This window comes from Ornithodoros turicata, chromosome 4 (assembly GCF_037126465.1).
Source record: "Ornithodoros turicata isolate Travis chromosome 4, ASM3712646v1, whole genome shotgun sequence".
In the NCBI taxonomy this organism is placed as follows: domain Eukaryota; kingdom Metazoa; phylum Arthropoda; class Arachnida; order Ixodida; family Argasidae; genus Ornithodoros; species Ornithodoros turicata.
In genome coordinates, this window is record NC_088204.1 from 39,581,076 (window position 1) to 39,603,298 (window position 22,223).

At 48.2% G+C, this 22,223-nt stretch overlaps 3 protein-coding genes across 3 annotated transcripts; all 3 read left to right on the forward strand.

Moving 5' to 3' along the window:
* Positions 1-1,459: 1,459 nt before the first annotated feature.
* LOC135392364 (uncharacterized) lies at positions 1,460-2,926 on the forward strand. Its single transcript, XM_064623080.1, has one exon. It carries the CDS (start codon positions 1,460-1,462, stop codon positions 2,924-2,926), a length of 1,467 nt encoding a protein of 488 aa, XP_064479150.1.
* Positions 2,927-13,198: 10,272 nt separating this feature from the next.
* On the forward strand, positions 13,199-14,182 carry LOC135392365 (uncharacterized). Its single transcript, XM_064623081.1, has one exon. It carries the CDS (start codon positions 13,199-13,201, stop codon positions 14,180-14,182), a length of 984 nt encoding a protein of 327 aa, XP_064479151.1.
* Positions 14,183-14,250: 68 nt separating this feature from the next.
* On the forward strand, positions 14,251-14,757 carry LOC135392366 (uncharacterized). The gene has a single exon (XM_064623082.1). The coding sequence runs from the start codon at positions 14,251-14,253 to the stop codon at positions 14,755-14,757; it is 507 nt and encodes a 168-aa protein (XP_064479152.1).
* The last annotated feature ends 7,466 nt before the right edge of the window (positions 14,758-22,223 follow it).

A 22,223-nucleotide genomic window follows, 5' to 3' on the forward strand; every position in this document is an offset into this window, starting at 1 on the left:
TTACGCTGCAAACAGCACAGTGCTCCTTCAGACTCTTCGTGCATATGCAGAAAGTGAAAATGATCGAAGGCTCACACGCATTCTGATGGATGGGGGCAGCCAACGCACATTTATTAAGAAGTCATTGTCGGAGATGCTTAAATGCCAAACCTTAGGAGAAGAAGACCTAACAGTCCACACCTTTTGCTCTACATCAACTATCCAGAGAAAATGCCGCAGGGTGCAAGTATGGTTGCGTAGCCAGTTTGACCGTAACGAAATCGCAGTCGAGGCGCTCCAGATGCCAGAAATTTGCACTGATGTCATGCGAGTGCCGAACAACGACCTCATAGCCAAAATGGAACGGGACGGTCTCTGCGTAGGTGACGTTCCGATGACCAACACCGACTGCGACCATGGAATCGGAATCCTTATCGGAGCAGACTGCTATTGGAGGGTCGTCACCGGAGAGACAAAGTATTTGAGCGAATCATTGGTGGCTATCAATACAATCTTTGGTTGGACTCTTCAAGGACCGGTACCAACAAGTACAGTTACAACTTGCACTAATGTCTGCGTCATGAGAACGGTAGTTGACCAAAACGAGGCAGACATATCGAACGAACTGAGACGATTTTGGGAACTAGAGCATATGGGTATACAAACAAAGGATACGGTTTGCGACAAGGTAAACGACACTATCGTGCGAGAGTTCGAAGCAAAGATAAAGCACAATGAAGACGGAAGGTACGAGGTACACATACCGTGGAAAACCAGTGATTCCTGTTTGCCAACAAACAAGCGAACTGCAGAGGAAAGACTGAACTCGTTAACGAAAAGGCTTTTGAAGAACCAGCACGTCATGATGGAGTACGACACCACTATTCGGCAATATTTGAATGACGGACACGCCGAGAAAGTTGATATTAAAGCAAACGCCGACGGACCAGTCTTCTACCTGCCTCATCGAGCTGTATTTAGACCTGACAAAGCAAGTACTAAAGTGCGCATCGTGTTTGACGCTTCGTCCAGTGCTTCGGACTGCCCTTCGTTGAATGACTGCCTGGAAGTTGGACCAAACCTGAATCCTGATCTCCTGGCGACAATTCTAAGATTCCGTAAGCACAGTGTTGCCGTTACAGCCGACATTGAGAAAGCATTCTTGCAGATTTCTCTCAATCCGAACGACAGAGACGCTTTCAGATTCATGTGGTACACTTTCATGCCGGAGAGCGGAAGACCACTGTCCGAGATTGAGGTGTGGAGAATGACGAGGGTGCCCTTTGGTGCCGCGTCCAGCCCATTCCTTCTTGCAGCAACACTTCGTTATCATTTCAACTTAATGTCTAGCACTTAGCCTGAAACTTGCAGAAAACTAACGGATGGCTTCTATGTGGATGACTTTGTGACTAGCGTCAGGTCAAGAGAAGAGGCTGAAATTCTGCACGATGAGGCAGATAAAGTTCTTTCGGCTGCTGGCATGCATCTAAGAAAGTGGGCAACGAACGACAGTGAGCTACAGGTATCGTTCAGGACTAAAAACAATGACAACAGTCAGATGAAAAAGGTCTTGGGCATTGTTTGGAACACGACAAATGACGTCCTGTCACCTCCAATGGACTCATTGGACCAGTTCCTGACAAAGAAAAGAGACACGAAGAGATGCTTACTTCAAGTTAGTGCACGAATATACGACCCCCTCGGCATTCTCTCGCCCTACACAGTCAAGGCAAAAATACTAAGTCAACGAGCGTGGGAATTGGGCATCGGATGGGACGACGAGCTACCCGAACACATCGGTAAAGAGTGGCAACAGTGGTGCAAGGGAATTCCATTTCTACCAAAGATCACTGTGCCAAGGGCAATCACAGACGATGACTCAGTTGTGTCCCGAAGTATTCATTGCTTCTGCGATGCGAGCCACCAAGCGTACGGTGCAGTGCTGCATCTGCGCACAGTGTACGAAGATGGACGCATAAATGTCGTTATCGTAGCTGCTAAATCGAGAGTAGCCCCACTAAAGCGAGTTTCACTCCCAAGACTTGAACTTTTGGGTGCTCTTGTGGGTGCTAGGCTTACTCACTACGTGACAGCAACTTTGAACTACGAAGGCCTCACCGTGCGGTATTGGACCGATTCGACCGTGGTTCTTCACTGGGTAAAAGGAAGCGCTAGTAGATGGAAACCCTTTGTTGCCAACCGCGTCACCGAGATTCAAAGTATGTGCAACCCTTCAGACTGGCATCACTGTCCAGGTGAATCTAATCCAGCTGATCTGCTGACAAGAGGAGTGCTGCCCGACATGCTCATGAAAGACGACTTCTGGTGGAAGGGACCTGAGTGGCTCAACAATGAAGAGGCCCTCTGGCCGAAATTCGAAGTTGACACCTTGGAGCTTCCTGAAACAACATCGCGAGAGGAAAGAAAAAACGCAACAGCGATGATGGCGACGGATGCCGATGTTAGCACGCCACTCCTCACTCTTGAGAACCACAGTTCTCTTCTGACTGTGCTTCGAATCACCGCGTGGATCAAGCGTTTTATTCACAACTGTCGACAGAAAGATGCTAGGATTTCTGGCCCGCTCAGTGCGGCCGAAATCCAAAGTTCGCTGAGACAATGGATCCGCCAGGTGCAGAGGGAAAGCTTTCCAGGAGAACTGGAGATACTATCATCGGGCAAAAACACTGTCGGCGAAACGTCTCCACTACGAACCCTGTCACCCTTCGTGGACGAGGATCAAATAATGCGCTTGCGAGGAAGGCTGCAACAGCGCGATGCAGAGACAGCAGTTAAGCATCCCATAATTCTTCCCAAGGATCACGACTTCACTTCGAAACTCATCACGCAAGAGCATTTGCGACTTCTGCATGGAGGTGTTAGAGACACGTTAGTGCAGCTCCGTGAGTCCTATTGGATACTGAGAGGAAGGCAAGCAGTCAAATGAGCTATTCATCAATGTTTGACCTGTCGGAAATGGCGATCCAAGCCAGCGGATGAGGCAATGGCACCACTACCACGCGACCGTGTGACAGAGGCAGAGCCATTTCTTGTATCTGGGATAGACTTCGCCGGACCTTTGTTCTATAAAACTGAGACCGGAAGCAGCAAGGCATACATAGTTCTGTTCACGTGTGCCGTAACTAGAGCCGTGCACCTCGAATTGGTAACCGATCTAACAGCAGCCACTTTTCTATTGGCTTTCCGTAGATTTATTTCCAGGAGAGGAATATGCCACACTGTGTACACAGATAATGCCCTCACTTTCAAACGCGCATCGAAAGACCTTAAACAGCTCTGGACCGAAATGCGAGGCGGCGAAGTACAGGACTATTTCTCTGGGACGCACATAACTTGGAAATGTATCGTTGAGAGAGCAGCGTGGTGGGGCGGATTCTGGGAACGGATGGTGCGCACCGTCAAAACGACTCTCCGGAAGGTCCTGGGCAAAAGTAGCTTGACGCTTGACCAACTAACAACGCTACTCACAGAGGTAGAAGCCATGGTGAATTCTAGGCCCATCTCCTTCGTCTACTCGGACAGCAACGAACCCGATCCCTTGTCACCAGCCCACTTCCTAGTCGGTAAGCGTATAACCCGACTGCCTGACCAGCCAACTGTTACCTCGGGGCCCGGCCAGCCGCAGCTATCGAAGATGCTGCGTTACCGAGAGGCTCTCCTGCGGCGCCTGTGGAAGCGGTGGGTACACGAGTACCTCCTGGAACTGCGTACAGCACATGAGCAGCGCACTGCGACCTCAACGGCACCGCAAGTAAACGATTTAGTGTTGCTAAAGGAGGACCGTCTTCCCAGACAAATGTGGAGGATGTGTCGTGTTGTGAAAGTGTTCCCTGGCAGAGATGGACGTGTACGATCCTGTGAGGTCCGACTTCCCGGAGGTGGAACACTTAAACGTGCCATCCAACATCTCTTCCCGCTAGAGATTGTATAACAGAATGAGCTAGTGCTCATTGCGGGGGAGTGTGTTGGGGAAACGAACGTATGTTTACATGTATGTGCTGTCTTCTCCGCTAACGTAAAGGCAGACCGTTTCGTATGTGCTTTCAGTGTCTGGGGTTCGATCTGTGAACCACTTGGGGGCGAGCATCCAATTACATAAACTTCCTTTGGCTTCCCATCCTCGTATCGTTCCCACGGAGAGTGTCCGTTTACTTCCCTTCTGTGGTCTCCATCTCTCTCTCTGTGTTTAGTTGTAGTTGCAATAAAGAAGTCAACCTGTGCGGACGTGTGTGAGCGTGTAGTCCGTCTCCAAACGACATATCCGCGGATGGCACCCTTACTGCTTGCCTCTTCCCGGCGCATTTAGCCCTTTAGAGCTACATTTTTCTGAACCAGAAAAATGTCGGCGTCTCCGACCAAAGCAACCTGCAGGATGCGTTGGATTAGAACTTCATCCGAAATTCCCATACCCGTCTGATAGGCGGTGAGGTCATCCAGGAAATCGGCAACAGACTTCTTATCGGTGTAACCTGAGAAGGTAGGCACCGGTAAGTTGAGTCGTAGAGGCGCTTGTGCCTGCGGTGGGGAAACCGACCCGGCATCCAGGCGTTGAACCATCAACGAGCACAACTCCGTCATGCGTGACAGGAGTTCTGCCGTTGCAATGGCGTCTGACTGCGGCGTGGGCACCTTCGCCTTGTGAGCCATCAGCTCCGAGAGCTCATCCACCGGGTGGGAGCTGAAAAACTCGAAGAAAAAACACGAAAAACGCACACACACAAAGAAACAACAGCAATAAACTACAAACTAAAACAACTGAAAACTGCGCAAACTACAACAAACTACGCAAACGAACAGTGCCGCGTGTTCCCCGCCACGGGACAGACGAGCCCGAACCCCAAACGTTGGGCGCCAGTTGTGGAAACCTACGTTCCCACAACCTCGGGGCGTCAGCCCGTCCGTTCCACGCGCAAAGGAACAAGCGGCACACACCAGAAATTCAAACCAACATACCGGCTTTATTCGCTAGCAACAGCTTCAATTCCCAGCGGGGAACAACCGAGCCTCCGAAGAGGCATGTGGCCTCTTATGTAGCTTAACGCCACGCCCTCCCAGTGATTGCGGCCCCCTGGCGGCTTTCGTGGTGGCTCACCCGATAAGATAGGGGAGCGTGGCACGCCACAGACATTAAGGCTATATGTATTATACTCATTCACTATATGAGCTACAAGTTACAATATATACATTCATTGCGCACTTCCCGACTGGAACCTTCTTAGACGGAGCTTCAACTCCCCGATACTGTCTACGACATAGTACCCATTTATATACTTTGTGTGGGGGCCAGGGCTCCCAGGCGGTGAATGCGTTTGGTTAGAACTTGGATGAGAGCATGCTAAAAAAAAATACTGTCCACCCGAACTCTAAGAACGGAAACGGGATGCCGTCCTCCTCGATCATGGGCAGAAATTCTCAGTCTCCTCGATCAGAACGACAAACACCCAAAGAAACAGTCAACAAGACGGCAAGAAACAAACGGCGATATTTCAAGAGCGTTCTAACCGAACACTCTCGGACGAAGGGAGCACTATAGTTCCTTCTGCGTCTAACAGATGGCGACAGTTTCTCCGCAAGTGGTGGATTGAGCCACCAATACGGGCATGGAGGACCCTAAGCATTGGCCTTTCAGCACAGTCGTTCTACATAATATTTTGTTCTCTTGCGTTCATTTTTCTTGTACTGTTCTACTACCACTGTTGTTGTTTCTAATGCTGAACGGTGCACTGCCCGTTAGGCGGTTATTTAGCCGTTGGCAGGCACCAGTGCCAAAATAAAAGCTCAATCAATCAATCAATCTGAATCAATCTAAAATGCAAGAAGCGACTTTTTGTTTCCCACTGTAAAATCTAGTTTTCCACACGGCATCACCCAATTTTGTCCTCTTTAACCACTCCTGAAATGAAACCCAATTTTTATCCCCGACTTTAAAAAAAACATAAAACCCGAAAACACAGGCGGCGCTAGATACAAATAACATGCGACAACTTAGGATTCAGCTCCAGCATGGACGCTCCCTAAAAGAATCCGGGCCAACTATGTAGCACACATTGTTGTGATTGCTGAGCTGAAGAGGGGGATAGTAGAATGTTGGAGGTTCTTTGTACACATTCGTGTGCAGCAGCCCTTCCGAATGGTCACCGACAATTTGCTCGCAGAATCAATGAGTAGCATTTTGCTTGACACCTAGGAGCAAATGCATATACCAGATATCTAATGAGTACAAATATCCAAAACATTTTTCACAGAAATTCATGAAGCACTGTCACATACTACATTAGGAAGTTTACGACACAATGATTGCTAACACGGCGGATGTTTCTTTCTTTTGGTCGTAATGAGACGCCTTTGGCCGTAATGACAATTTGGGCGTAATGAAACACTTGGGGGTAAAATGATTATCGGCCATAATGACACTTTCGGCCGTAATGAGATACAATCGTGACGTTGGCGTGTGACAGCGGCGGGGCGGTGGTCGCCGCTTCACATGTCGGGGCATGTGAAGGGTTGCGCCGTGCGTACCGCCTTCTCGTCACCCGAAGGAGCAGCTGAGACGGTATTGCGTCTGTGCGCGGAGATGAGCGTCGGGGTTTTGGGCCGTCCTAGGAAGGAAGTGTAATGGTCGGCGAGTCTTCAATCACGTAGTCCCAACATGAATCTCTTACACACTAGGCGAGGGGTGCCAACTCATTCGTACCCGTGGGTCGCATTGAGCCATGGGCTGCATCCGGGTTGGGGTAGCCTGCTCCTGATATACAGGGTGCCTCCTTTTTCGACGCAGATTTTTCATTAAAAAACTATAAAGGCTATAGACATCCTGTTTTCACTGCTATAATCTCTTGCCCGCGGGCGTTGTTGGCCATTTATTGCTCAACCGTCAAATGACTACTTACCTAAAAATCGTTAATTAACTTTTTAAAAATAAAAGCTACAAGGTCGTCCCAATGAGAACATCTGGTCCCCTCGGTCACCTGATACCGTTATCGCTTTCAGAACAAAGATTCCTGAAAGAACACTAATTCTTCTTTATTTCTTTATTTTGTTCAGTGCGCATCTTCGGAAACACGTCATTCTTTCACCCCCAATGTGAGAAGGTGAAGGAGCACAGTGCTGCCCCATTCGCCCTCGAAAAAAGATTAAAGAACAACAGAAAATGCAACGCAAGATAAGAGCAGTTCGAATAGCGTCACAAGATACATTTCTTTTTGTTTTGTTTCCGCAAGTTCGAGCTCATCTTCGACGTATGGTGCGGCACTGTGCTCCTTCACCTTCTCACATTGGGGAGAAGGAAAGACGCGTCTCCGAATATGCGCAATGAACAAAATAAAGAAAAAATTGTGTTTTTTCACGATTTTTTTGCGGGCGTTCTATCGAACAGTTTTTTTTTCTAAATACGGTAACGGTGTCAGGTGACCGGACGGACAAGATGTTCTCATTGAGACGACCTTGTAACTTTTATAGTGAAAAAGTTAATTAACGATTTGAGGTAATTAGACATTCAACGGTTGAGCAACAAGTGGCCAAGAACGTTCGCCGGCCCAGAGGCGATAGTAGTAAAAACAGGACGTCCATAGCCCTTATAGCCTTTTAGAAAAAATCTGTAACTAAAAAAAAAAGACACCCTACAGATGACGCAACACAGAACTTACGGCGACATAAAACGTATATATTTGCAGTGTTGAATCAGATGATCAGCAACCATTTTTATTTGCTAACGTAGACGAGTAGAAATCCAGCGAACCGGTAGGGAAGTACGAAGGGAGTTGCCTCAGGACGAGAGCCATCGATATTTCGAACAGAGACTGTTCTTCTGCTGGGCACCGTCCTCATCATTGGCATGGTATTTAAAAGGTTACGTATGAAGTGTTAAAGGTCAGCTATGCCGATATCCCAAATAGTCGAAACGGTTGTGATATTCTGAAAGCCCACATCCAGCTCTCCCCAAAAGGCACCTTCATTCTCTCAGTTCGGTACAGCATTATGTCAAAAAATAGATAATGCATTCCGAAACACACATGGGCGCAGCCATTTTTATGACGTAGATGCGCCCGAACGGGCATTGTGACGTGTACGCGCCTTCGTACTTGTCAGTGGATTACAGCTACAGCTTCTCGCGGCTTCACGTATCTGTGTGTGCGATGTTGTGACTGGAATTCGTCGTTTGTGTTTTGTGAGCACGTACAATTTGTATCAAGTCGCGTCTGCGTTAGCCCCTTTACAGCACTGGCCCATTATAGAGACTGACGTTTCGACAGCCGTGTTAGCAAGAAAATGCCGACAGCGTTTTATTCCTGCAGGAAAAAATTGTGCTATGTATTTGAAAAACCGCATACTGCTATGGGACAAGTTTTACGTACGATTTATCAATGTGCAACAGCGTCGACGATGGTATGTAACGACGAGAGACGTAAAACGAAATACAATTCACATTTTAAACTTTTTGTGGGATTCTGTGCATTTTCCAGAAGCTTTCTTTGAATCGCACCCCCACGCTGCGTTGTGTGGCACGCTACAAACTACTGCATTTTATGTCTAACATCTGGATATTGTTTGTAATGAGCACCGTCGCACAAAAACGTGCACACGAAAGCTCCAGTAGCCATGTGGTTGCACACTATGCAGACGCAAAAGAAGTACCAGAGCACATATTGCCACTTAGAAATGGTGTTTTTAGAAATGTGGTGTCTGAAGAGTTACGGCATAGCATAGATCCTAGAAATCAGGTGCACCTTATCCTTCTGTAGAGTGCTCTTTCAATTCACAACTCAGCCCATGGGGTGTAAAAGTGTTAGAGGCAATTATGTGACTTGTCGTCCTGGGTGACATCACTGGCCAGCCTCGGAATTAATTCCGTGCTCAGGAATTATTGTAATAATCACTTTGTATGTAGGACATGATAAGCAATATGTAAGTTGCAACCTTGTCTGCAGCATTCTCGATGGCCTCTTACAGGGGCCGTGTAACTTGAGTTTTGAATTTATCAAAATATAAGTATACAATATGTAATATGAAATTGATATCAAATGAAAAATAACATTTATAAAAAGAATTTATAAAAAATAAATAAAAAGGATTCATGGAAGCAATCCTTTATATATATCCTTTATATATGCTTGGACATCATCTAATTAATCTTCTGAACCATATGTGTGGCTGCATACGAAATTTTTTATGCGCATGCTCTACCTTCCTATTCCTACATGTGCATCACGAATAACAGTGAATATATGTGAAGTGGCAAAAAGCAACGCTAGACTCTACCATCCTTGTGCCCCTTTAACTTTTCCGCATTTATGTCTGGTGAACAGGGAATATCTCACTAGAAAAGAAGACATTTGTGCATTGTTTGGCAAGGAAATATTTATTTCCTTGCCAAACAATGTACCTGCACATTGCTGTTCTACGTACTGTGACTTTGCAGTAAGAGTATGGACTTTGAGTAAAAAGACTACACAGCACTGCTCAGGTATTTTTGCCTATCGAACAGTATGTATGTATGCAGTATGCACACAATATTTGTGCACCGGACCCACTAAAAATGTAGTGAATGTGGCATTGCCCACGGTAATGCACGAAGTTGAACACAATTATTGTAGAATCCAGGTATTTTAGCTTACATATCAAGCCAGTACCACACCCGGTGTGAAGTTGTGACAAATAAATAGTTTCCATTTTTCTTAGCTCTCAGAACACAGACAGTGAATTAATAAGAGTAGACAATGTTAACATGAGTTCTGAGCTATTCTTCAATTAGAGATTCACAGATAGTAAAGGCACCTTCCTCAATGGACGTTGATGACACTGAAAATTCTAAAACGTTATCAGCTTCAACAACATCAGCTTCGGTGTGTCAAAGGATTGTATGTCCAACAGTAATCCAGCTAACAGTAACAAAAATGTGCAAAAGACAAATTAACTGAACTAATGTAATGTAGCTTCTATATCAGACAGTGAAGCTTGTAACACCCCATCCACAGGAACCAGTGTCCAGACAGCAAAAGTGCTTGAACTGGGAGATAGCAGCTAAACGGAATGGCGACCTTTGTTTTCCACCCTGAAAGCTCAGGTTGTAACTTTGAGGGCAGATTTAAAAGTGGTGTCATTTAAAAGTCATTTAGAAGTGCCTGCATGCGAGTGCACATGAAAAGTTGAACATAGGTGAATACTCAAATTATAACATCACATTGTCATACCTGTTGGTGGAGGTAGACTGCAACTAACGAGTTGTGGCAGACAATAAAGGATGTAAAAAGTAGTGGCCATGTAGAACATAACAGATGATAAAGGGGATAGAAGGGTAAAGGTCTGCGCGTATTTTATTTGTGAAGTGTTTCTAGGGTACCTTGTGATTTGTTGATACCGAACGGGTGAAGGGCGTTGAACTTGTACGAGGGGTGTTCAAGTCAAACCTGGACTTTCTGTCTCCTGAGCAGACCTCGGCAAAAACTAATGAGTGCGATAAATCACGATATGCACAATCACAATCACCGAAGCGAAGAGTCTGAGGTGATTACAATCATTTTGACAAGGGATTTGCGATTATCTTAAACAAGGCTGATGCAGCATGAATGAGGAGGGCACTTTTTACGGTTGCGCTCAGCTGTCATCTTATCTCGCTGGCCCAAGCAGTGCGATCCCACTGTGGCGCCCCACGGCGGTGCGAAAAAGCAATCTCAATACAACCGGACTACGAAATGTCGCGCTTCATGTAATGATTTCGTGAGTGCGCCATCACAAGCTGCGACGCTTCGAAGGGCAGTGCTCTTTGCTTGAAATTGAAACAGCTCGCGCTTACTTTTTCTTTTTTTTTTTTTTTTTGTGGCATGGTCGATTCTTTTGCATTCTATCCCGTATCGATGCCGACGCGCATTTGTTGTACTGCGGGGACAATTAGTTCTTCGTTAGATCCACATTGTTATGTAGCCTCACGTTTTTATAACGGCTTCCACCAGGCCTTCAAGAAAATCACTATTTGTCCTGTTTCCAGAACACTAGTTTTCGTGTACACAAACTCCCCTGCATGCCACTTGCGGGATGCAAATCACTATTAAACGTTTGAAGCACAGTATTTCCGGAGCCGGCGACAAAGCCGTGGCACAATAGTGCATCGTACGCTATCGCCTTTGCGTGCGTAAGGGATAGCGTGATGGTTCTGCGCACCGCGCGAAGCTCTCTTTATCTATTTTGCGTGCGCAAAACCGCCAACGCTATTCCTTACATACGCAAGGACGATAGCGTATGATGCACTAAAACTGTCTTGTCGTTGTTGTTTGCTACATGAAACGTTGTTCTACATTGCACTCGTTTTGGTCGTTACCGGCTTCAGAGGCTCATCGGTGTAGCGTGTTCGCCTTATGATCACAAGATCGCGGGTTGGAATCCGGCCGAGGAACTTTGTGGTAGGGTACAAGTTGCTTAGAAACGCCGTCTTCCGCGAGGGACGTTAGATACGGAGTGCTGTGTGGTGAGCCTTCATCGCAGGTGACCCTTAGGAGGGCAAAAGCAATCTTCAGACCGACCGCTGTGGCGCCGCTCATGATCTCAGCTGTCTCGCGACGTAAACCCCTATTAATAATAATAATAATAATCACCTAATAATATTAATCACCTACCTCCAGATATTGTAACAGTAAGTACAAAATCACAGCTAAAGCGTTTGTTAAAACAATACTGTTACTGTTAAAGTTGTAATTTACTGTGCCTTTTCCCTCTATATTTTTCTTCTCCATGACTTCCGTTTAGCACCTTTTCCCGTTATCTTGTGGGTATTGACGCCCTTCCGCTGTTGACTCCAGTCCCTGCTCACAAGCTCCCACGGGCTTAGGCAGGAGTGTTAATATTATTCACTGTAACTTGCCACAAGTATACATAAACATTGAATTGAATTGAATTGAATTGAATTATTATTATTATTATTATTTCGTTTCGTTGTCGTAAAGGTGCACGGTGCCTTTTCTTCTCGTTACTTTCCCCCTTCAGGTGTTCCTCAAGGCTCAATTTTGGGGCCGCTCCTTTTCAATGTCTCTATTAATGATTTAGCTGGGCATATTCGTCATTCTCATGTTCTTCAGTACGCCGATGACGTGAAGTTATTTAAAGTTATCCACGACCCAAATGACGTTCATCAGCTACAAACTGACGTTTCTTCTGAGGTTGAATGGTGCTCTAAAACTGGGATGACAATTAATCCATTCAAGACGAAACATGTGACTTATTCAAGAAAAACTACCATAATATGCAATACATACATGTGTTCCGATGTCATCAAGCGTGTCGATGTACTGAAGGATTTGGGGGTCGTTTTCGACTCTCAGCTGCGTTGTCATGTTCATGTCTCTTACGTACGCTCTTCAGCTCTCAAAGTTCTTGGCTTGCTCACATATACATACAAAATATTTTCCACGCACTCTGTATTTCTTCACCTGTATCGTTCCTTAATTTTACCGCGACTGGAATACGCGTCTCCAGTGTGGAACTCTCTTTCCTGCACTGACTCGTCGCGGATTGAATCTGTCCAGAAGAAATTTCTACACATTGTACATAGCGTATTTGTAAGAAAAAGCCCTCACTTTAGAATGTATGTCTATAGAGAGATAATGTCATTTCTTAACCTCCAACCACTCTCAACGCGACGCATTTTCATGATATTATGCTCTGTTATAAGATCTTACACAGTTTTCTCGATACACCATCTTTATTACATCAGCTTCATATCGCCGTACCTGTCAATGTAACCCGACACACGAATATATTTTACTTATCCCACCATATGCCTGCAAATCCGATTGTACGTATTCAACAAATGACAAACGCAATTCACCCCTCTGTTGATATCTTTAACTCCCATTCAAACGCTTTTAAAACTCTCTCGCGTTCACTCAGTAACACGTGAAGTTGTACAGTTTTTTCCCCTTTTAGTGCTATGTACTGTATATCTCTAAGTCTGTACTGTATGTATCAGTGTGAATATCTTCCTGTTACGTTCCTCTTCCTGAATATGTTATGTTTCGCCTAATCTGTATATGTATGTAGCGCATCGTCTTCATCCTCCGCATTCTCATCGGTATCGTCCGCTCGACAACCGCGAGAGCGCGAAATTAAACCTTCATTCTCATCCCGACCTTCTTCGGACTCAGTCGTCTCTTCTTAGTGGTCCTGACACCACAACTGGTGACCCGGACGTCGCAAGCTGGACACCGCAATGTTCCCAGGCGACGGTTCCCAAGCATCCACCCCTGCCACGGCGGCCACAGCGGCAACGTCCATGGTTCCGTCTTCCCCAAGCATCTCCCGTGTTGCTGTTCGGCTTCCTTCATTCATCACCGCCCATCCTGACCTATGGTTCAAAATGGCAGACAGTCAGTTCGCGCTGGCTGGCATCACCCAGCAAGCTACGAAGTTTCACCTCATAGTCAGCAACCTACCTCCGGAAATCGCGGTGGAAGTCACAGATATTCTGACGGCACCCCCCACCCCCAACGTCTACGACGACCTTCGGAAGGCCGTCACGGAGAGAATCATGACGTCGGAGCGCGAGCGCTTGCGCCAGCAGCTAGCAGCCGAAAAACTCGGCGATCTCAGACCCAGTCAGCTGCTCCGACGTATGCACTGCCTCCTCCGCTCTCGGCTTCCAACCTTCGACCGACCCCTCCTGAAAGAACGTTTCCTGAGTCGGCTTCCTCACCAGACACAAATGGTACTCGCGGCACTTGCCGACTCTTCCGCGGAGGCACTGGCTGAAGTCGCCGGCCGGGTTGAGCTTTCACGAGTCACAATTGCCCATGTTCCCACCACATCTCTTGCTTTTGAGGTTGTGCCGCCCTCCACTTCTGGCCACGTTCCCCAAGCGACCGAGCGACCCTCCTACGCTGTGCCTCCTTCGCCTGCAGATCCAGTTTCCCTTCTTCGTTCGGAAGTTCAGGAACTCCGACAGCTTATTGACCATCGCCTTGCATGCAGCGTTTCGCAGCCGTTTTCCTTTGCACAGCCTCCAGGACGTCAACCTCGACCCCGCTTCCGAAGCCCTCGACCGCGCAATCCCCGCCCGTCCTCCCCTCACACGCGTCGCCTTTCATCACCACACGCGAGCGGCCCATATTGTTTCTATCATTACAATTTCGGTGCCTCGGCGCGCAAGTGCACCGCCCCTTGCCAATGGCCGGGAAACGACATGGGGCGTCGCTAGCGGCGACAGGCGACACCCTAAACCACACACCCAGTCGCCTGTTCTACATAATAGATCGAAACTCCAAGATGAAGATGCTCGTCGACACGGGTGCAGTCGTGAGCGTCCTTCCTGCAACAGTGGCTCACAGTCGTCAAGCTCCTATCTGGTTCCTGACGGCGGTGAATAACACCGGTATTCCCGTTTTCGGCCAAAAATCTCTGACCCTCCATCTCGGCCTGCGAAGGCAGTTCACATGGTTGTTTACCATCGTCTCCGTCAGCCAGCCCATCCTAGGCGCATATTTTCTCGAGCGGTTTGGCCTTATGGTGGACCTTGCTCGGCGTCGCCTCGTGGACTCTGCCCCATCGCTCGCAGTGCACGGAATCAGCACTTTCGCGTCCCCTCAACTTCGCACCGAGCCACTGTCTGCGCTTGCATCGCCATACGCCGACATCCTCAAGGACTTCCCGTCACTTACACAGCCCACCGATTGGTCCAAGCCTGTGAAGCATGATGTCGTCCACAAGATCATAACTTCTGGCAACCAGTCTCCTCCCGGTTTCGCCGACTGGCCCCTGAAAAGCTGGCCATAGCCAAGAGCGAATTCCAGCACATGATCGACATCGTCGTAGTCAGGCCATCATCGAGCAACTGGGCGTCACCGTTACACATGGTCCCCAAGAAGACCGGGGACTGGAGACCATGTGGTGATTACTGCGCGCTAAACCTTACCACACTACCTGACCGCTACCCCCTCCCCAACATTCAGGACTCGCCGTTTACCTCCAGGACTCCACCACCTTCTCTAAAATTGATTTAACGAAGGCGTACCATCAGATTCCCATGGCTCCAGAAGACATCCATAAAACAGCAGTAACGACTCCATTCGGCCTCTTCGAGTTCGTTAGGATGCCTTTTGGATTGAAAAACGCAGCCCAAACATTTCAGCGTTTTATTGACTCGGTGGTAAGGGGACTACCCTTCGTTTTTGCGTATATGGATGATCTACTCGTCGCAAGCCAAAGCCCCGAACAACATCGCCTCCATTTACGCCAGCTCTTCGCGCGCCCTGAAGAATACGGCATCATAATCAATGTGCAAAAGTGCCAGTTCGGAGTCGCGTCCCTGGAATTCCTTGGCCATCACCTCTATTGCAACGGCATCAGACCGCTTCCTTCGAAGGTACAGGCCGTCCGCGAATTTCCAAGACCGGCTACACTGCCCCATCTTCGACGCTACCTTGGGCTACTCAATTTCTACCGGCGCTTTATTCCGAACTGTGCCTCTGTGTTGGCACCGCTCGAAGCCCTCCTGCGTTCTCCCAAGAAGTCTCACAATGCGGCCGGTTTTGCTTGGACGGCGAATGCCGAGGACGCTTTCCTGACTGCCAAAGAGTCACTCGCCAACGTCCACATCACCGCCCACATCACTAGCGGTGGATGCGTCCGGCTCAGCCATCGGAGCCGTGCTCCAGCAGCACATCAACCAGCCATGGAAACCCATCTCCTTCTTTTCCGTCAAACTCTCGCCAGCCCAACAACGCTACAGTGCCTTCGGCCGCGAACTCCTCGCTGCGTTCGCTGCCGTCAAGTACTTCCGCTACTTTCTGGAAGGCCGATCTTTTATACTGTATACGGACCATAAGCCACTCGTCCACGCCTTTCGAGCTAGCCGTCAAAGCCACTCACTCCGGGAAATCCGACAGCTAGCCTTCCTGGCGGAATTCCAAGTGACGTTCTCCCACATCAGCGGCTAGGCTAACGTACCCGCTGACGCATTCAGCCGTATCAACGCTTTTCCGCCCAAAATCTTTTCGCTTGAACGTCTCGCATCTGAACAGCGCGCCGACGAAGAGCTCAGGGCGCTTCGTGCGTCCAAGAAAACATCGCTACAGTTGGAAGATGTCGTTCCGGCAACGCCTCCACCATCATATGCGACGAGTCAACCGGCGTTCATCGGCCGTTCGTTCCATCCAGTCTCCGCCGTCAAACCTTCCATGTCCTTCATGACGTTTCCCATCCTGGTATTCGTGCAACCAGACGCCTGCTCGGCGACCGCTACGTCTGGCTGGGCATGGCCAAGGACATACACGTGTGGACCTCTCGCTGTATCAACTGCCAACGAACGAAGATAGTCCGGCACACGCGCTCGCCGCCCGGCAAGTTCCTTCCGCCGGACCGTAGATTTCAGATCATCCATATCGACCTTGTCGGTCCTCTACCTCAATCATCGGGATTCCGCTACATCCTCACCATAGTGGATCGTTTCACCAGATGGCCGGAAACGGTGCCCATCATCGACATGCGTGCCGAGACCGTTGCCCGCGCTCTTCTCGCCGCCTGGATCTGCCGATTCGGGACCCCTGACCAAATCGTCTCCGACCGCGGGGCTCAATTCGAGTCTTCCCTCTTCCATGACCTCTGCAGCCAGGTCCCCCAAACTCACATCGGAAAAGCGTGCAACGAAGGCGGCCGCCACTAGATACCCCATTGTTGCCGTTCCGGATCACTTCAGCGCGCTAAGTTTAGCGGCAAAATGGTTTTGTTGTTTCTGCGAATGAATCTAGTCTTTATATGTCCAAATAAAACGCGTATAACAACTTTCTGTGTCGTGTTTCACTTTTTGGTCCCGTTTTTGAACGTGTTGAGCGATCTGAAGGATCTAGTGCACGGCTGCGTGCATCACATAGCGTACCTGTCGTACCAGGCGCCGCAGGCGCAGTCGTCCATTTCTCCTTCGGTGACTTGGCCTGGCTTGGATTGTGCTTCAACTGGATCTTTAGCGCGCTACAATCAAGCGCAAGCCAACGTCTGGTAACAATGGGGTATCTAAGGGCGGCCTCCGGCATTGCACGCATCGGGATAGGAACAAATACATGGGAAAATGGCGACCTTGGGGGACCTGTCTGCAGCCTTCTTGGCACGACGCGCACACGCACTACTGCCTACCATCCTTGTGCCAATGGTCTTGTAGAACGTTTTCACCGGCAGATGAAAAGCTGCTTCCGTGCCCTTCGCCATCCCGAAAAGTGGATCAGCGCTCTCCCACTAATTTGCTGCAAATCCGAGCATGCCTCAAGCCGGACCTGCTCCGCCGCCGAGCTCGCCGCCGCCGTTCCGCCGCCGAGCTCGTTTTCGGCACGCTTCTAAGCCTTCCGGCCGACCTCGTCACCCAGCAACCTCCCACCTCCTCTGAAACCCAGCCGCAAGCCACAAGCCACTCTGAGTACGTCTCGCTCCTCCGTGACGTCTTCAAGTCCATTAGGCCGGCTTCCCCACGGTTCCCTTCCGGCCGGAACTCTTACGTTACCGGCACTCTCGCCGATGCCACGCACGTTTTCCTCCGGGCTCTAACCCCTCGCAAGTCCCTAGACCCCCCTACACAGGACCCTACCGCGTCATCTCCCGGTCCGAGAAGACCATGGTGCTTGACATAGGCGGCCGCCAGGACACAGTTTCGGTCGACCGCGTCAAGCCGGCCTTCGTGGAAAACGAAGACTTCCCGGTTGCCCTCCAGACCGTCGACATTTCGCTTTCTTCCCCTAAGCCCAAGCGCGTTTTCTGGGGACCAGCTCCATCGATGTGCCTCCGTCGCATCTGACGGCGTGGGGACACCTGTAGCGCACCATCTTCATCCTCCGCATTCTCATCGGTATCGTCCGGCCGACAATCGCGAGAGCACGGAATTAAACCTTCATTGTCATCCCGACCTTCTTCGGACTCGGTCGTCTCTTCTTCGTGGTCCTGACACCACAATGTATATATATATATATATATATATGTGTGTGTGTGTGTGTGTGTGTGTATTTGTAAGTACTGCATTGTCTGCGTGCGCCAACACCAAGGCTTCGGCTGTTCTTGGGCACATTAATGAAGGTATTATTATTATTGCTGTTGTTGTTGTATGTATCTGTATGTTTGTACTGTATGCATCAATGTGAATATCTTCCTGTTAGCTTCCTGTTCGTGAATATGTCCTGAATATGTTATGTTTTGCGTAATCTGTATATGTTTGTATATGTATATGTATATGTGTATATACAGGGTGTCCCAGAAAACGTGTCATTGAATTATAATAAAAAAACTACGTCACCTGGAATCATGCGGTCAACGGCATTTGTTCTTATTAGGTTTTTGCCACCTTGTAAAGTTAATGTCATGTACCCCAAGTTTAATTATGCAAATATTTGCGAACTGAACTCAGAAATTTGCCAAGGGAAGGTCACTTTTTTACCCCACCAATATGAAGAGCGTGCCGAATTCACTCCAATTCATGATAATTGACGTGATATTCACGAGCTATCCCATCGGAAAAAATAGCCGAATATCATGCTTTTCGGAGCACCGAACCATAACGCGCGATGTCTTTTTGAGCGCAATCGCTCGCAGTGCGACGAAAGGAGGTTCCGAAGCCAGCCCAAAGAGTGATAGTAGAAAAAGTAACAGTTCTTAAAATTGGGAGAGGGAAAGCATTATCCCAGCAAAAGTCGGACGTGATAAGCCATGCCTGCGTTATCTCTTTTTGCGATGCCGGGGTGGGCTGGGTTTCCAACCTCCTTTCGTCGGACTGACAAAGATTGCGCTGAAAAATTCATCGTGCGCTATTCTGTGCGACCTCCGTAGAGCATGATGTTCGGCTATTTTTTCTGGTGGGATAGCTCCTGAATATCCCTGTCAATTATCATTAATTTGAGTAAATTAGACACGCTCTTCACATTGGTGTGGTAAAAAGGTGACATTTACTAGGCAAATTTCCGAGTTCAGTTCGCAAAAATTTACATAATTAAACTTACGTTACACGACATTCACATGAGGAGGTGGCCAAAACCCAGTAAGAACAAATGCCGTTGACCGCGTGACTCTAGGTGGTGTAGTTTTTTTTTATTATAATTCAATGACACGTTTTCTGGGACGCCCTGTATTTGTGAGTACAGTATTGTCTACGTGCGCCAATACCAAGGCTTCGGCTGTCCTTGGGCACGTTAATAAAGCTTTTTTTTTTGTCGTTCCTGTGCCCAGGACGGGAAGCCCGCTCTTATTGTAACTCCTATACGTCAGAATTTACAACAAACAGACTATCGCTGTTTATAATAACCACCCTCTCTCCCCCAAAAATGAAATAGTTGTTTTCTCTCACAGACCGCTCCTGACCGCTGGCGCTGTGGGGTGGCACGTGTGTTGTTATCGCTATAGTATGAGTGCACTAGTAATGCCCCTTGATCACGCTTTATAATCTCGCGAACGTGTGACGGCAAATACCAGTGTCACTGTTTTTCCTCGTAGCGTGGTAGCCTGCAATAACGAGCGACCCTCGGCTTAGTGCGTACAGTATCGCACCGCCGCTATAAATAGTTTTCCTGTGAGTACGAGATGACGGACGTCATAGCAGCCACCGCTGATTACGCGTGCGACTGAAATGGGCACACACTATATTAGATGATTGTGATCGTGAGTTATCGTGAGTCAAAATGCCGAGCTCTGCTCCTGAGTGTACAAATGGCTCGTGCTACTTCTTTTTCGTCATTTTCACACGCGACAGGTCTTCGCGTTCACATGTGGTGATCTAAAGTTTGTGCAAAACAGAAGACACATGCTGGACAAGATGGCCGACAACGAGGTCAGCGCGCACATCGAACAGCGAATTGTCATGAAGTTTCTCGTGAATGAAGTCGTAATGTCATCTGAAATTCACAGAAGACTTCAGGCTCAGTATGGTCACGATACACTTAGCCGCAGCAAAGCGTTCGAGTGGTGCAAACGGTTCCGAGACGGCCGTACATCAGTGCACGACGATCCCGGTTGGGGCGGCTCAGAGCCCAGTGTCAGAGTTCCTGAGAACACCCAACGTTTTTCCACGGTTTTCTGGGACAAGGCTGGCGTTGTTCATGTTGATTTTCTGCCCAATGGTACAACCATCAATAGTGCATATTACTGCCAGGTTCTCAGGGATGTGCATAAGGCGCTGAAGCAAAAGCGGCCGGGCCTCATCACCAAAGGAGTCCTCCTCCTACAGGACAGTGCACGCCCGCATACCGTGCATCTCACGACACGCACCCTACAGGAACTCGGCTGGGAGTTGCTGCCGCATCCCCCTTACAGTCCAGACCTCGCCCCCAGCGATTTCCATCTCTTCGGGCAACTGAAGGCGTTCCTTGGGGGCCGTCACTTCAGTTGTGACGACGAGGTCAAGAATGCGGTCCGATCATGGCTGCTACGCGCCGGTAAGGATTTCTACGCTGCTGGCATCCTAGTCCTCGTGAAACGCTTGAACAAGTGCATTAGTGCAGCTGGAGATTACGTTGAGAAATAAAACTAATTTATCGCCTGTAAGTTCATTTTACTTTTGCGAAAAAGGAAAAGTCCCGGTTTCACTTGAACGCCCCTCGTATATGAGATAAGACTCCATATCACGTCTGTCACGTGTGGATCTGAACACGGTTTCTAGAATATATAGTTTAATGTTGTCAAAATTGTGACCAGGGCCCCTAAAGTGTTTGGCGACTGCTTTCGGGAGTTTGTTGGAGGTGTCCGTTCTGTGTCCGGCAAGGCTGTTGTTCATTTGTTGGCCGGTTTCGCCAATGTATTGCATAGAGCAGTCGCCGCATTCAATCAGAGTTCGAGGTAACTCGTTACAAGTAACTCGTTACTGTAACTAAGTTCCTCGGTACTTTTGCGGTGTGGTAATGTTCAGAGGAACTCGTTTCTTTTTCAGGTAACTTTGCCAAAGTAACTTAAGTTAAGTTCCAAGTTACTTTTAATTGGCTTTTCACTCACGTCCACATATTTTCTTGCTTTCTCTCCGGTTCCTTCATGCCATTTTTTTGCCATTTTGTGATGTTCAATAAACCTCTACCCGAGAAACGTCATCATGACCTTGGGAGACACACCGACACCAAAACAGATCGGAAGGGGAGAATTGGGTTCCACGAATGGGCAATTGTTGCTGCCTCCTATTGAAAGAAAAGTAGGACCGAAGGTCGCGTCCTTTTCAGAGACCATCGTAGTCCCCTCAAGGCCGTGGTTTCGGGCGCGACCTTGTTCGCCACTAGCTTTGAACGTAGTTCAACTATACCAAAATCGTGGCGCTGTCGGACATTATGACGTCATTTGTTTACAAACAGGTAGAAGTTATTTAATGACAGTATTCTATTCAGGAAGTAAGAACCGCTGCCATTCAAATGAAGCTGAACCATTGTGCGCCCACACGGAGTAAGATGCATGCGTTCGAATAGACCTCTACCAGAGAAACGTCATCATGACGTTGGTAGACAGACAGAAACCGAGACAAATCGGAATGGGAGGGCTGGGTTCCACGAACGGGCACTTTTTCGTTGCCTCCCCTTGAAAGAAAAGTAGGACAGAAGGTCGCGTCCCTTCAGGGACCACCGTAATACCCTCTGACCGAGGCTTTCGGGCGCGACCTTGCTCACCTCTAGGTTCGAGCGTAGTTCAACTTTACCAAATTTGTAGTGTTGCCGAACACTATGACGTCATTTGTTTACATAAAGGGAGAGGTCTATTGTTGGACATAAACGAAAATGATCTAGGCGTGTTGTACTCCTCCGCAGGCAACTCAAGGTCTAACTCAACTGCTCATGCGCGCTGCACCTGCTATTACCTAATGCTATTTTGTGTCCGAAGTAACTCGGAAGTAACTCGTTCTTTTTTTTAAGTAACTCAGTAACTGCGAGTTACATTTCAGACTGAAGAACTTTGTTATTAACGTAGTTACATTTTCCACCCAGCAACTTAACTTGTAACGAGTTAATTTTGACTGGTAATTTCTCGATCTATGCATTCAATGCAGTATATGACATTGGAGCTTGTGTATGTGAATGCGTGGTTAACGGAGTGATGTAATTGCTCGCAGTGCTTTTGATGGAGGTAGCGTGTTGAATGTGCTTGCATGTTTCGCAGCGCGGGAGGTTGCAGGGGCGTGTTGCACTGTACTGGGTGTTGGTTTTGCTGATTTTGGCGTTGACCAAGGACGTTCCTGGTCACAATTTTGACAACATGAAACTACTCAAGCAGCACAATGTACTTAAAGTCGAGTGCAATAG